Source organism: Carettochelys insculpta, chromosome 6 (assembly GCF_033958435.1).
Source record: "Carettochelys insculpta isolate YL-2023 chromosome 6, ASM3395843v1, whole genome shotgun sequence".
Lineage (NCBI taxonomy): Eukaryota > Metazoa > Chordata > Testudines > Carettochelyidae > Carettochelys > Carettochelys insculpta.
In genome coordinates, this window is record NC_134142.1 from 107485704 (window position 1) to 107502450 (window position 16747).

Sequence of the window (16747 nt, forward strand, 5' to 3'; positions counted from 1 at the left end):
ACAACCACTTCTCTAGATCTGCTTGAAATGCTCCTCTTAACGCACCCTCGTATGCCGTTAGCCTTCTTGGTTACAAGGGCACTCTGTTTACTCATATCCAGCCTTTCATCCAGCATAACCCCTAGGTCCCTTTCTGTCATACTGCTGCTGAACCAGTCAGCCCCCAGCCTATAACAATGCTTGAGATTCTTCTGGCCCAGGTGCACAATTCTAAACTTCTCCTTGTTGAACTGCATCAGATTTCTTTTGGCCCAATCCTCCAATTTATCCAGGTCACTCTGGATTCCCTCTCTACTCTCCAACGTATCTACCTCTCCCTCTAGTTTTGTACCATCTGCAAACTTACTGAGGGTGCAATCCAGTCCCTCATCCAGGCCATTAATAAAGATGTTGAACACCAGCCCCAGAACCAGCAGTGCGGCACTTTCCTTGAAACTGACCGTCATCCAGATATTGAGCCATTGACCACTACCCGTTGGGCCCGACCGCTAAGCCAGCTTTCTATCCATCTTAGAGTCCAAGGATCCAATCCATATTTCCTTAACTTATAAGCAAGAATGTTGCGGGAGTCTGTAACAAAAGCTTTGCTGAAGTCAAGGTATATCACATCCACTGATTTCCCTATGCCCAAGGTTATCCAGTGACAGAGCTGGGAAAAGAACCCATGTCTCCAGAAATTGAGTACAGTGCTCTATCCATTAGACCCAGCTGACTTTTGGTGGCAGCAGGCTTGGAGAAGTTTTGCATGGTTCTGGTTAGCTGCAGTGGTGTTCTGTACAAGACAGGTCTATGGAAGACCACTTTGGTATCTCTGTAGCCTCTAGGCGCTAAAGTTGAAATCTCATGGAGGGTAGTTTCACTTCATTGATAGGTTTCAAAGTATTAGATGTTGCTAAGGAACATTGGAAAACAAAACAAAACAAAAAACTCTAACAGGCACTCTCCCAGACAGCTGTATTCAGTAGTACAGGAATTTCAGTGATGCACATGATAAACAGGTATGACCTCATGTTGGAGCCTCATGCTACAAAACAGGGGATCGGCATCTGAATCCCAAGCATGGTCTTTCATGTGGTGTCCAGGAGGGCAGAAGGACAGGAATAACATGAAGGGCATGCCAATGGTCCATTGCTTGGTTGGGTTGGAAGCACTGCTCCTGAATGCAGCCGGGGTTTGACGTAAAATGGGAGGGAGGCGCTCCTACAGGATGCAGGGCCTCAGTGAAGCAGGGACTGAAAGACAACTGCAATGACTCTGAACTTTCCCCTTTCCCACACCACTAAGAGCTGGTTGGTTCACTATCAACAGGGCAAGCCAAGCACAGCAAGTTAATGGCAGCTGAGCATGTCTCGCTGTGGAACAGGGATGGCCTCCATGAACAAAGGGATTAGAAGATAAAGTGGAAGTAGGTACTTTCTCCCATGCCAAGAAGCTATTACTCACTAAGGTGTGGACTGGATAGTCAGACATAATAAACCATGTTGTAACTAAGAATGTATTTTCTTCAAGATATCTTAGCACTCAGATGAGGAGCCCTCCAACGGAGGAGGACCCCAAAGCCTGGGCTTCAGCCTGAGCCCTAATGTCTTCACTTCAATTTATAGCCTCACATCTTGAGTCCTGTAATCAGCTGACACAGGCCAGGCAGGGTGTTCCATTGCAGTGTAGACATACCCTATGCAACAGAGACACCAAATAACCACTATTTCTTGGTCAGATTAAGTTTGAAAGATCTTCTGGGCTTGTGAGTCTCAAGAGGAGTTTTAATTCATACATGCTGTGATAAATATTGTGCAACTAATTATGACTGACAGGAACACACACAGTAAGTCTGCCGCCTCTTCCAGTCATTTCAATCTAGAATCTCATAATTCTCTGAATCTGTGCAGGCTGCAACAATTCACCATGAAAGAAACACTAGTTTTTCTAAGTATCTGTTTCAGTCCCTGTTTAAGGACTAGAGTTGATTTTGTTCTCCCATGTGCTACACAACTGTGGTGAAGACAAGGTGTGAACTCCACTTACCGCCTCCATAAAGAGTGAGCAGCAAAGCTGACAACACTTCTGAATGTTAAATAAATAAGTGAGCAGTCTCAGCAATAATTACCCTATACAGTCTCCAGAAAACCTCCATCCATTTAAAAATCCATTCAAAATCATAGCACAAAGATACCGGCATCAAGTGTTCAGGCAACATCTGGATTTACATAGGGCTATGCTAGCAAAGTTCTAGAATGGTTTTCCTGACTAATAAAGATAAGATTCGGACAATGTTATTTAAATCCCAGGAAGAAATCCCTGTCCACGTTCATTAGGGAAATGGGACTAGCAACAATAGTGCTTAAATGGTTTTAAGCTGTAGAAGGAACATGATTAAAATGACAAAATGCAGCCACGACAAAAGATGAAAAGATGATTTTCTAAGGTATAGATCAGGACTAGGGAGATCTAGGTTCTATTTCTGGTGCTGACACAAACTGTCTGTATGGCCTTCAAAAAGTCACTGTCTCCAAGCCTCACTTCCCAAGCTTCTACTTTCATGCTGTATCTCGTTTCCCGTCCTTTGTTGGCTTTGTCTGTTTAGTGGGTAAATTTGTCAGTGCACATTCTCGCTTACTATGTGTATGTATAACAGCTAGTTCACTGAAGCTGGAGGTTGGTTGGGTCTCTAGGTGCTACATTGATCCAAAGAGCAAACATTATACAGTTCTTCTATGGAGCTTTTCATCCACAGATAGCAAAGCATTTCACAAAAGAAGGTAAGTAGCACATCTATTTTACAGCCCAGAAAAGTGAACAGAGAGAGCTAAAGATACTTGCTGAAGGTCATGCAGCAGGTTAGAGGCAGAGGCAGAAACAGAAACCAACTCTTCTGAGTCCCACGCCTTACCTACAGGCTTATGCTAGAAAAGACAGCTTACCTTTAAAGTGCACTTGTTAAGAAAAGTGCTGCCCCTATTAACATCTTTGCAGTGGTTATGCTCTCCTAGAGGGTGACATCCTGAGAAGTGCTGTACTTCCCACTGACACCAATGTTGATTTTGGTGTTCAGCACATCTTAGGGCTTGGCCTATGGTTTGGTACACTTCCTGCCCTTGAATAAGTCAGTGTATGACATTCACAGCATATATTTTATCCAAAAGAGCATCTGAGATAAACTGACAAAGTTCAAGCCTCTAGTGGTCATTTAAAATTTTTTAGAAACCTAGCTAAGAAATGTGATCACATGTCCTGCATTTCCAAAAATCATCTGGATGCTACTGGAGATGGAAAGAGAAAGCAGTAGGCCGGAGGGTAAACCAAGCATGCAATGCAAAATATAAAGCTGTACACGGTGGACTGGGCATAATACTGCCCATGAAAGCTACGATGAGATTCACAGATTTTAATGCTGAAGGGAATGGAGCATTGTGATCATCATGAATCACTGTTGTATCTCTTTTCAGAACCTGTTCCAATGGGTCATACACAAAGGTAATCTCTCTCTATTCTTACCCGACACTAGAGGTCCAGTTGCAGCTTCGCTTGCAGGCGTAAGTTGGGCTGGAAGATAATTCTAGACAGAAACTTGTTGTAGTACACATCCAAAGTGTATGGGCTGGGCCCCATGCTGGCTGGGGGAGCTCTGCTGGGAGCTGGTCTGGGCCCTGCACTAGCCAGGAGAGGGGCTGGAGATGGCATGGTGGGGGGTTGCGGGGGGTGGGGGTGGGGGCTGGTCTGGGCCCTTCGCAGGGTCTAGAGCTGGCATAGTGTGGAGAGGGGGAACATGGTACAACCTTGCCTGGACAGACAGACAGATGGACACAGCAAAAATAATATATATGATTCTCTCGTTTATCCACCCAAGGATGGGCTTTGCACTCAGTTTTACTCATCATTAGTAAAAACTTTGGGAAATTGGCCCTTTAAAAGATCCAGGGATGGAGATTATGTGTCAGGAGTATATTCTGTTTGAACACAGCAAATGAAATTAGATCCTGATTACTTGTACCTTGGTAACCATCAGTTCTTATCTCTATGATCTGTTCCTACTTATGCAGCAGCATGAGTTCTAATATCGAATTGGCCCAAGTCACTTGCAACACTTTTTGTGTTAGAACAATAACCCACAATTTTTAGAAACTCCAAGGATATTTTATCACTGGCTGCAGAAGGCTCCAGCATATGTGTCTCAGACTGAATTGCCCTATGATGAAGCATTTTTTAATTTTCCACCTTTAAGAAGTTGCTCATCCAATTTTCCTTGCCATTGCATGAAGTTTCCTTTTTCTTTGCTATGTCACTGCTAAGATGCTCTATGGCATACAGCTCCATGGAGAAGTAATGCAGTATTAACTTACCTGCAGTGGACAATGACTGGGGCATTCTTTTCTTCCGCACACTGCATGGCTTCTTCCACTTCCCGCACCAGCTGTAAGAGGGGTGGGGCTTGATCTGGTGTCTTTTGGTCTGGCCAGGATGTATACCAATAATGTCGCAGGTTTCTTACTTCGCCGCCTTTCTGTGATTCAGTTATACGAAAAATTAGCTCCACTACTGCAAACATTTTCAGAGATTCTTCAGGAAAACATATAAACTAGAAAAATCTGTTTCTTTGGGCATGTCTACACTGCACTTTGAAACTGTGGCAGTGAGTGTCAGAGCCCATGTCAACAGACCTGAGCGTTCTTTGGGCTCATGCTACAGAGTGGTGTGCCAAATTATGTCTCATTTTTACTAGTTTACAGCCATCTTCCTCTCCTCCTGACAAAGTCATTCAATAAGGCTATAGCTGTTTGTAATGTAAATGTTTTCATGAAACATCTGATGTACTCTCAGATAGATTGATTGGTCATCCTTGCTGTTCGCATATTTTATATAAATAATAATACACACACTGTAAGATATTCAGAGACATTGAGGAAAGTGAGATTTGTGCCCCTAGTCATGGCCTTGAGTTTATCTTGCAGCACATTTCTATTTTCTTCAATGTCTCTGAGTCACCACAAAATCACCAATGCCACCAGATATTCAGATGTGTTGGTTAATTGGGCATACCTGCATTTTTGGGCATCAATATGACCCACCTTAGGCCTAAGTTTCAAAGTGCTTGTGGAGGTACCTATCTCATAGTCTTGGCCTCAGCCTTATAAAGTCCGTCTGGAGAAGCCAGCCCTAAGCAGTGCAATTCTCTTCAGACAGCAGGGGGGTCCAAGGAAAGTAACCTTTAGCTTCCATAGGCGTCCTTTCAATACTTGGCTGAGTTTTAAGGAAGCAATGAAGAACAGTTTTGCCTCTGGATTAAGAATTAGGAGTAACACACCTAAAACCTAGATTCTTAAAAGGTGTTGCTCTCTCTGCATTGCAAAGCCCAATTAATTCAGACTTATTTTCAAAAATGACACAGGCACTAAGGAACCTGACTACCTTTAAAATCCATGCCTAAATCACATTGACATTCAGTGGGACTTAGCTTCCAAATCTTCAAAGATATTTAGGCTCCTGCCTTCCAATGAAATCAACAGGAGTTAGTTGCCTGAATATTTTTGAGGCTCTGGACCCAGAGTTGCTTTTGAAAATGAGATTTAGCAGCCTAAGTCACTCCTTGAGAAACCAGCAGTCAAGACACAAGTTTTATAACTGCATTTTGAAAACAAGAGTCCAACTTATATGAAAAAAGTGCTTCCAAAACACAAAGGTAAGAAGAAACAAGGGGATAGAATAAAATAATCACTAGCGCAATATACATTTAATTTTCTTTACACTGTTACAGATTTTAAACTTCCCAACCAGAGAACCCCGAATTCAGTAACATGATGTACATTTATTGCTACTGAAAATACTCTTTATCTGTGCTCCATTGAGATTGAGGAGATAAGGGGTTAGAGTGGGAAGAAACAGGGTTTAATTGGTGGTTCAAAGGCCAGAATCATGCTGCAGCTAAAGCTGGGGTAATCAATCAGCAGCTGGACATTTGTTAGGTCCCTTTGAAAAATAAAAATAGCTTCCCCCTTTTGCTTTTATACCTCTTTGAGCTGCCAAAGTCTGCTAAGGCCTGACCTCTGCCCTAAAGGAATTATGATAAAACCATATTCAAAGCCTGTGGCTGAGAAAGGTGCACCAGTGTTTGCAGTGCAGCTGGTGGATCACATTAAATTTCTAATCAGGTTAGTTGCTGCAACATCCTACCTCTGTTAAAGGCAGGATGTCCATGGCATTAGAGAACATGACGCAATTAATGGCTTCTGTGGTTTTCATTACCAAGTCATTTATCGTAAGTGTACTCCAGAGTCCTGGGCATTATTGCCATTATATGATAAAAGAACGGTTCCAGGCAATGACATCTCACTAAACAGCAGCTTTATGTCTATTCTGGCAGGTGGGAACCATTCAGCTACCAGCTTTGTTTTTAATAGTACTGCCCCATAGATGCCCAAACCTGATATATTGCTTAATTGAATAGCCAAGTGGGGATGTGAACATAAAGTGAATGTGGGGAGCGAGTTGCATGGAAAAGGAACTATGTGCTTGGACACATATGTCAATTAAAGCTTCACATTTGTCAGCATAACAGTGTCATTGTCCGAGGGCAGACCCCACGGGAGGCACGGAAGGGGACAGCCAGGGGGACACCTGAACAGGGGCCCAGCATTTCAAAGGGGCTTGGAGCTCTTAGATGCCACTACTGTGGCAATAGTAGTGGCAGTGGCTGAGAGCTCTGGGCCCCTTTGACACGCCATGGGAACATTACTCTACATGGCTTCTGAGGGCAAGGGGTGGGCAGGGCTGAGGGCTAACTGCCCTTGGTCCCACCCCTTTTGCAAGAGTCTCCATCCCTTCTGAGGGTGTGGAATCAGGGCTGCCCACAAACTGTCCCTAGGCCTGTGGTGGCTGTCAATCCCTCTCTCTGAAGGGATACACTATGTATTATAAATGTAAACAGTTTTTAGTCCTTTCTTCTTTTATATTTCTTGTCTTCTCACTCTCCCTCTTTTCGTTTGCCTTAGGGTACCTGATGCTGTAAGACTTGCCTGACCCCCACCAATAATTTGGTTTTAAAACTCTACTTTTTCCTGTAATATCCTGCATAACTATACACATAACAGAGCCAGATTTACCCCTGCAATAAAGGCACAAGTAAGCAGGGCTGACTGGAATTCAGAATTTCCAAATGAAACAAAACTTCTGAAATTTTTCACAAAGCAGAAATCCTCAAAAAGAGATCCTTGGCATGGCAGAGCTGCCCTGCAGTCACAGACCCTGGAAAGAGTGGACCACCACTCCAGGGACAGTGCACATGATGCAGCTTTCTGAGAGCTGCAGCATGCTTGGCAGGGGTACCTTGGAGCACTGGACCTTAATTCTGGGGTTCCCAGAATCCCCAAGCAGTCTGCCTGGTGCTATGTAATGAAAAGCTTCTTGTGTTTTTGTTTTTTTTTAAATTAAAACTTGGAATTTTCCCAAGAAAAATAGATGGAGTCATATGACCAAACAAAAAATAAATTGTCTGCAAACTCAATTTTCTGTCCAAAAATGGTTCTGACAGGAAAACTGTGATCAGTCTTGACTGCTAGTATTAAACAGCTGCACTTAACCACAGTTCTTGAATAAGTTATAAAATAAGGACAGTGATATCCTGAAATACGTAGTAATAGTGTATTTAATAAAATAAGTCTTTGCTGGAACTCAGTATTCACAGGTGGCATGGCCGTTATCAGCTTGGAAATTGGAGTAGTTTATTTCAACCAGTTAACTGGAAGAATACCATAACTAGAAAAGTGAACACTGGGGATGTTGTGTTGGAAAAATGTTCAAGAAGTTATCAGCAGTTTTGTTCTGTTTACTGTAGCATGCTTCCTTTTAGCAGTTTCAGTGCTAGCTCACCTACCTCCTGAATAGATGCTTTAGAATGGATGGGACATTTGACTGGGATTCCTGAGTTCCCTTCCCAGCCCTACTGCATATGCCCAGTGGCACAAAAGTCATCTTAGTTTCTGTATAAGATTTTGCACCCAAAATATTTACAAACACAATGGTATAGGAGATGTTTAATAATGTTAATATGAAGGCTAGAAGCACAGTGTAAGCTTTTCCCGGATTAACAGATGGTTGGAGAGCCCTACACAGCCTAGAAAAACATAAAAGCTCAAGGGAAGGAGCTAAGCCAATTTACACCAGCTGAGGAGCTGACCCATATTGCACAAAATTCCTTGTATTCCACACAATATCATGCCAATATCTTTAGGATAACATATAAAGGCTGGTTCAAAGTTAGGCAAGACATTATCCCTGTCAGAACAGAAGATACTTGCACAGAATGACGCACTGCTTTCTTCCTGTGAATGAACACAATCCTGTTACAAGTGGCCTGAAAGCCTTTTGCTTGTACACATTCCGTCTACATCTCTGTTTTTATTATTGCATTGTTTATATTTTTGGAATATGATCTGGAGCATTGTGAATGTAGTAGTGACAAGTAATATGTGCACAGTGGATAGATTTGTACTCATTTTTCCATGAACAGTCCTGTTTAAGACTTTGAATGTCTATGCAACTTGAAATATATCTGTGTGACCTTACCTTCAGGGTGATGAGTCTTAATCGATAATCATCTGCTTGTATGACCTGGTTAACTGTAATTTCTATTCCTTCATAGGTGACTTCCTCCTCTGGCCAGTACTCTGTACATTTCTGCATGCAACATAAAATATCTTTAAGGAGACACCAATGGTAGTTCACTTTACAATGCAAAAACCATGTCAAGTGCATGCTTAGATGAACGAGAGCTATATGCAGAATGTTTCTGTAATAAGATGTAACTCAGCTCTTCACTTCAAACACAGGGGCCAAAGTTCCAGGTAGACTTTGCAGTCACAGCACTTTGGTTAAAACCCAAGTGTATGTAGCAGGTCTAATAGTTGTGCAACTAATTACCTGAATTACATGCATAACACTTGGTTTGTGTGCATGCAGTGTAATGTATTTGCACATTTTGGAATTTCATTTGGGAAGCAGGTAAGAAATGTGGCAGTGTTAATTAATATTCTATTTTTATTATGATAATGGTTGATAGTTATTAATATTCTTCTCTTTGATAATTATTTCTGCGCTATGCTGAAACAGACAAGGAAATGTACAGTACACTTCTCTCTCTGTTGAAGAACCTTTGCTCTGTGAATCAAATTGTAATCTGCATTTCTGTGGCTAACAAAAGGACATGACTGGAAATGATTCTGGAATATATAGTGTGTTCAAAACCCTACCCCAAAATGCAAAAACGTTCTGCATTAAAGCAAAGAAACTAAAATGAAGAAAGTGGCAGAATATTGATTTTATCTTTTTTAAATTACTTTGGCTAAATATATGAATTGTACTGAATGAGCCCATGCAGTCTGAAAAACTGAAGCTATAATCCACGTATAAGGATCTATTGTGGTATTTGTGCCACAGAGTTGCCTAAGAGGTAATGGAGAGCAATCCTTATGAGAGAAAGTGCTGGAAAAGGTTAGTTTCTCACACATGCAGTTACTCCTGGGGCTGCTCAATGCACACACAGTAGGCCCTCTGCAGAGATTACTCCCCTTGCAATCAATGTGTTCCCTCTAATTTTTCCCATCCCAGGCAGAATGAAATTTGTTATGTGCACCAACGTGGAGGCAGCGTGTGACAGATCACCTTCATGTTGATGCACACAGAACAAAATCCATGTGGCGGGAGTCGGACCAAGGGTTCTGAGCGTGGGATGAGGTTCAGGCCTAGGGCAGAGGTTTGAGGTACAGGGATGTGGGGGCTCTGTCTGGGGCCAGCAATGAGGAATTCAGGACTGACACACGGTGTTGGGGTACAAGAGCTCTGAGGATGAACGGTTTAGGGTGGAGAAGGCAGCTCCTGGCTGGGGCAGAAGGATTCAGAATGCAGGACAGGGCCATGCATTGAGGCCGGGTGCTGGTGTGCATGAGGGGATCAAGGCTCTGGGGTGGGCCCAGGAATGAGGGGTTTGTGATGCAACAGGGGACTCCAGGTTTGGGAAGGGGCTTGGTTCAGCACAGAGCTACACCTGCCAGAAAAGTGGGCCCCTTCCTGCTGGCCTCAGTGCAGAGTTGCTGTGGCTGGCAGGGAGCAGAACTCAGCACAGAGCTGCCTTGCTTGTGGTAACTCCCTGCTGGGGCCACAGCGAAGGGCTACATGCTCACTAACCACAACAGCTTTGGGATGCAGGATCTCTCCTTGCTGCAACCCTGAGCACCTGTGTGCGCGAACAGGTTAGTGGGAACTTAGTTTTCAAGCTTATTCCATGGTCCAACCTGGAGAGCGAAGAGTCAGTTATGAACAAATGGCTCCCCAAGGATAAAGTAAAGAGCAAGCAGCTCTCATGGGCTGCAGAGTACAGGGGCTACTGTTGTGTGAGATCTTTGTGCACCCACATAAGTGAAAGGAGAGAAGATATTTAAAAGCCCTCCCTTCTGCAAAGTCCAGCATGATCTGGCTCTAAACTTAACTTGTGAGCAAATTAAAAAATAATTCTACTGGAAGGGAACGCTCAAAAACTAACAATTGTATCAAAAAGCTAAGGGGCCAAATTCTGTTACAATGTAAATGGTTGCTGCTCCATCAGTGGAGCTGTGTCACTTTACACTAGAAATGAATGTGGCCCATTATATGTCACTGGAAAAATGCAGACTGAATTTTCTCCCCCTCCTAAATTGCAGAATCCATTGTAAAAAGCGTCAAATGCGCCAGCAGCTATCAATAGCACAGACGCTATGCTGCTGAAATGAGTGGAGTTGGATCGCCCACACATTTCTGTGGGCTGTCTGTCAGTTTCGATTAGATGTGACAGAGGGCTGGGATACTGAGCTGTTCATCCTCATGTTAGCCAAGCCACTGTGTATGGCAGAAGCACAAAGATGCTCTCACTGGTATCATGGCAGAACAAAGGTTTTAGTCCTGAATTTAGACATTGTGAGACCTACTATTTATATATTAATGTGCATTAGATAAAAAGGGAATAGAGAAGATGTTAGCATGAAAGACCTTACCCTGTGTTTATGTTTGAGTCTCACCAAAACATTTAATTTTTGATACAAAAGGAATCAGGAAAGACACAATGTCTCTGTATGTTAGATGAATGCTGTAGTCAGCATGACTGCTGTGATGGTAACATGCAGGGCAGTGTTTTCAGGGGCTGACATGGTAGGTGTGATAGTCTGTTGGTGCTGAACAACAGGAACCATGGATGCAAAGATTATTTTGCATTCTAGTGGTACAACTCAGACGTAAAAACCATGGGGGGAAAGATTCACTGCAGGGAAGACAATGGAGGACTCTATTGCCTCTGGGTCTCTTCTCCTCAAGTCCGTGCTCGTAAAATTTTCAGAAGTGAGTAAGCTACCTGGAAGTCTAAGTCCCAGTTTCTAAAGTGACCCCACCATTGAGAGCCAAATTGTTAAGCACGTAGGGTGTTTCTGAAAACCCCATCAGGCACCTTTCTGGGAATCTGGCCCAAAGTCCAATTGAAAGTCCATGGGATTTAGGCTCCACAGACCCAGATTTTAAAGTTAGATGGGCATAACTCTGCTCAATGCTGCAATATCTAACTGGCTTAGGAGCCTAAGCCTCAATCAAAAGAGACTTTCAGAAAGACCAGTGCGCCTTTTGAAAGTGAGACTTGGCTGTTTAAATCACTTAGGCCTGGCAACACTGAAAATGGAACTCTGGCTCCTAAATTTTACCCCACTCCGATTTCTGGCCTCACATTGGTGGTGTAAAGTCTTATGATTCCCCAGTGTGAATCAAAACTGTTTTGGGGTCCTATAGAATAATGTTATGATACACCAAAGCAGTGATGATGCAAACTGTGAGTACATGAGAATTTGTAGATAGAACTGTACGGAATGGATTGGTAGAAACACATACTCTCATAAATGCCAATCTAGCTGGGGCGGGGGGTGATTCAAAAAAATTTGCAACATCTTAATCAGTTGCAATACTTTAAAAGCTTTTCCCAAAATGCTAAAATAACAGGGGCATACAGAAAATTTTTAACTGCTTCACATCTTAGCTACCATATAACATGACATGGTACATTTAAGGAAACGGATAGATTCATGGGAAAAAGGTGCAGAAGATGAGCCAAAATAAATAGAGTCTGAACCTCTTCATTCTGTGTTTCTCTACTGTTTATCGGTAGTCAGACACAACTATTAATAGAGCTTGAACCTGGTGGGGTTTTGCTTTTGAAACCTTCAGAGGTGAGTTCACAAAAGGTAACTGCAATGCACTATAAACTTTGGTAACCAAACCAATTCATTTATTTCTGTGGGTCTGGCATCTGTGCCTGAAATACCTGCTACAACAGAGGACTGAGACTTAGCTCATATGTAATATCATTACCTCATTCATCTCTTCTATATTGGTAATCATGACAATGATGGGAGAACGCTCTTGCCACACCATTCTCCAGAAATCACTGACAGTATTAACTATGGGTCCCTGAGTAGCAATATATACCTTTTCCTCTTCTCCATAGCCCTGCCAACAAAGCAACAATAGATCACTATCAAAAACTGCATCTGCGCATAGGCACATGATTTCGACACAACAATCTTTAAACAGGGAAATCTCTCATTGGCTGCAATGGGAATATTGCCTGAGTAAAGACTGCGGTATCAGGTCAACAATTATTAATCCAAGCAGTATTGTGCTCACTCCCTCTCTCTCATTCACACACACACAGGCAAGGTAGAAGGCATGACTTCAGCTTACACAAGCCGCAGGCAATACTATGACAATGGGATCAGTTCATGCTACAACAACCTGGTGGTAACTCTGGGTCAAATCCTGCAGGCATAAACCACAATGATTTTGCTGGGAGTTTTGCTTTCATCTGGCCAGAGAGGTGGGGAACTTCATGTCAAAAAAAGTGCAAATATCTTAGCTTTATTGGACCAGAACCATTACAGTTGTGTTCTGAGGTTCTGTTTCCAATAACACAAAAACGAGGGAGAAACTGAACCATCCCCCACCCCCCAAAAAAGATGGAAGCCAATGGGAATTACAATTATTCTTAAATGATCATGTACTAATAGTCTGTGCAGATACACTGGACTACAGAGCTCTTACCCTGATGTAGTTGGCATTGATATATGAGCTAAGAGGATCATCCTGGTCAGTTGAGGTAAGGCACACTCTGCTGTGAGGATCTACAATGCATAAAAAGATAGATAATAGTTACCAGACATGAAGAGAAAAGTTGTTTAAGATTATTTTCTAACCTTTAGTAATGCAACTAATCATTGAGGCACAACCATTATTAGCCACAACAGATATCTGTGATGCTCTAAAGAGGGCACTAGGGAATCTCTGAATGAAATATACGTATATATCACTGTACTAACTACAATCATTATCGAATAAATTCAGTGGGACTTTTCCATAAAGGAAGAGGTTTCAGATGTTACAAATGTTACAGTTTTTGAAACAGCCAAAATAATGTTATTAGCTTGGCACTTCTTCAGTAATCAAAAACACTGTCACCCCTTAAAAGAACTCCCCCAGATCATCTCCACCACCACCAAGTTGGAAATCTACAAAAGCAATTTACTACAAAAGAAATATAAATTAACTGAATTAGAGCCTATTATCATGTCTCTCATTGACTGCAATTAACTATAGGGTTACATATAAACTAATGATTATGTTAAGTGCCTGCTTACCTTTCAGTGATAACCATCACAGATACTTCTGGAGTACACAGCTGGGTAGGGAATTCTAGGGTTTTTGCTCACTCTTCAATTTTTGGGGTATACTTTTTGATTTCAATATCTCTTTTATAATGAAGTGTCTGCTTCTCCCTAGTGGGTGTCACATCTCACTGTGTGCGCCATTGACAAATAGATTGGTGCTACAGCATAGGTTTTGCTATGTAACATGGTCAGCTGCTCTCTCTGTAACTGTTTGGTGCAAGCCAACGGTTAGAAAGACCCTTGTGGGACCTTTCAGGCATGAGCTGTGTTTAGTTATTCTGAGAACTATAGCATCAGGAGAACCCACTGGCTACCTCTTCAGCCCAACCCCATCATGCTCCAACACTGTCTCCTCCATGGTACTGGGGAGACAATAGCCAGAATAATTTTATGCTAGGAAGGGAGTACACAGTACCCCTGTGTGGCACACCCAGTTCCCCACCCCTACACTGGACCTGGGTGTGTTCCAGGCAGAAGAACAGAGGACCAGACTGAAATAATTCCAACAGAAGTGACGATGGTGGCTCCACTGGTTTCCCATGTGGCAGCCTGCCAGGATTATCAACCAAATGGCATTGGGGCATTATGTTTCCAGTCAGTGGAAAAGTCTGATTTCCTCTGGATGAATTCCTTGTTAACATTTATAGTCAGGCTAAAATGGGAGCTATTCCTCCTATCTGGATGGCTCACAGCAATGGAAATGAGTATTGCCGGATTTTGTAAGATTGAGATGGAGTTGGCATCAAGAGAACTAACCCGAGGAATGACCAAGTGGTTACTGAATGCACAGAGGAAAAATTAATAGGATCTTGATGAAGAGCTGTAGGCCAAGATTGTCAAAAGTGGCTAGCAATTCTGTGTGCTTCCATTTCTGAGCGTCCAACGTCAGAGACTTTAAAGGACTCCAATCTTCAAAATAAGTGCTGCGTAATATCCTTTGAAAACGAGGCTCCTTTAAGGTATATCAGTCTGGGTACTCAGAATCACTAGTTATTTTTCAAAATCACCACTGTAACAACCCAATGCAACTCTGAGCTTGAAATAAATGATAATGCTCAACTATTAGCTTGTTTGGACAAAGGTTCTGAAATGTTTGGCACAGTGTTTTAAAAAACTCCTGGTCCCAGCTGGAATCGTCAAAACATCACTAGAAGGGATATATCTAAATGGGATTGCTGACCAAGACTGGATGTTGGAGGTTTTAGCAGAAAACCTATTCTTGATAGATTTCCAATCCATTTTTGTAGACTAAAGAGATTTGCATAGTCGATTAGGTTCTCACTTCTGGATGCTTATGGGAGCCTAACTAGCTCGCTGAACCATTTGGGTTTCCCTAACAAAGCTGAAACAGGATTTGATGGCAACATCTATCTAACAATGGCTTAGAGAAAGGAGAAAGATCTGTCAAAACATTAATATTCAGACACGACATCTTATAATTGTCTCTCTTTCAAAACTCCCTTTAAGTGTGACAGAGAGGAAAACTATAAGGGCTGTAAAATCAATCCCAAGCAAAATGTTTCTCAAAATTTCTATTCTTGGCTACAGGTAATAAAGCAAGTTGCATTTTAAACAGAAAGATGTATTATATTTTCCAAATGAGACTAGACCAGTTTTCAGTTTTCACGTGGAGCATGACCCTGAGAAGTGCCAGGCACGTTAGGCCGAATTCAGCACACAGTGACGTAAGCGTGAATCTTGTCACCGACTTTAAAGAACGCTGAGTAAAATACTACTCAGATGAAGTAAGGGTGTCAGAACATAGCCTGTAAATAGGAGTTTACAAAAGAAAATGAAGCAGAACTTGAATAAAGGTCTCAAGATTTGGGGCAAAATATTTCAAAAGCATGTAGGTAATTTAGGAGCTAGTTTCTATTTTCAAATGTGACATAGGAGCTTGAATTTCTTTGCCTTTCACTAAGACTTATGTTTAAGTCTTTAATGAAAATGAGACTTGGGGACTTTGAAAACATTTCTCTTGCTCAATGTTAGCTATAACCTGGCAGAAATATACTGGAGAGGAGTAGGTAAAGGCAGTCTATTGAAAACAAGAAACTTAACAAAGACAGGATATGGAGACTTCACCAAATACTGCTTCACTGAAGTGTAGATTTATAAGTTTGGAACTTACTTGGCAGAATAGTTTTGTAGCGATTCTTCCTCACTAATCCTGGAATATCATATTCCTTTGGATCAACAAAGTTCATTGGGATTTCCTGTTGGAGGAGGCACAATAGACTATATTAATAGATTCGCAGGGGGGAAAAACATTACGTCCTGACTGTGGAGGAGTAGCAGAGATGAAGTCAATTGAGACATATGGTATAGTACTTCAAGCAATTTACCACCAAAGGATGACTGATGGTTTCCTTTTTGTGTCAATGGTTTTCTTTTTTGAAATCATGAATATAAAAACCCTCTGGATGACTAATTCCGTGAGTGTTGCACAGTACGGCACTATTTCAGCTCCTAATATTATTAGGATTGTATTGTGACTTGAGGCATAGATGTAAGCCAAGGCTGGTGCGTAAGCTGAACTCCCCAGGAAGCACAGTACTTCAGACACACCCCTCTGAGTCACAAATCCTCCCCTTCCTCCTCCTTGTTCAAACTGGGGGTAGTAATTTGCTGCTGGCCTGATAATAACAACACCTGCTACGACAGCTCAGCTGCACTGTCCGGTTAGTATGGGGGTGGGGGAGTGGAGATTTGCCCTCCACCCTCTCTGGGAGGTGGGACATTAAGTAGGCACTGTGTGTACACTTCTCTTCCCTACATAACTAGGCTCAAGGTCCAGGTAGCTCATAGAGGGCTGTCGGAGGTGGGTGCTGACTCCCTTACACAGGCATACAGACCAAGTCACTAACTGGACCTTAGGTGTAGGTTCTTCAGTGCTGGACCCTGATTTTCAGTGAGATCTGTGGGCTCTGCTATGATATAAATATTCCAGTATAATAATAATTTCTTACACACGCTTTAAGTGGAGAAGTAACGTGTGAATTAACAAGGGATCACAGGACCTT

General features: G+C 42.3%; 1 protein-coding gene across 1 annotated transcript in view; it reads right to left on the reverse strand.

Annotated features, from left to right (window-relative positions):
- Positions 1-16747, reverse strand: part of PTPN5 (protein tyrosine phosphatase non-receptor type 5) — a 103763-nt gene that overhangs the window by 5897 nt on the left and 81119 nt on the right. The window contains exons 7-11 of the mRNA XM_074999053.1: positions 15856-15940; positions 13102-13181; positions 12373-12510; positions 8560-8670; positions 4341-4501 (exon numbers count right to left, since the gene is read on the reverse strand). Coding sequence (XP_074855154.1) covers positions 4341-4501; positions 8560-8670; positions 12373-12510; positions 13102-13181; positions 15856-15940 — 575 coding nt within the window. The remainder of the gene's footprint in view (positions 1-4340; positions 4502-8559; positions 8671-12372; positions 12511-13101; positions 13182-15855; positions 15941-16747) is intronic.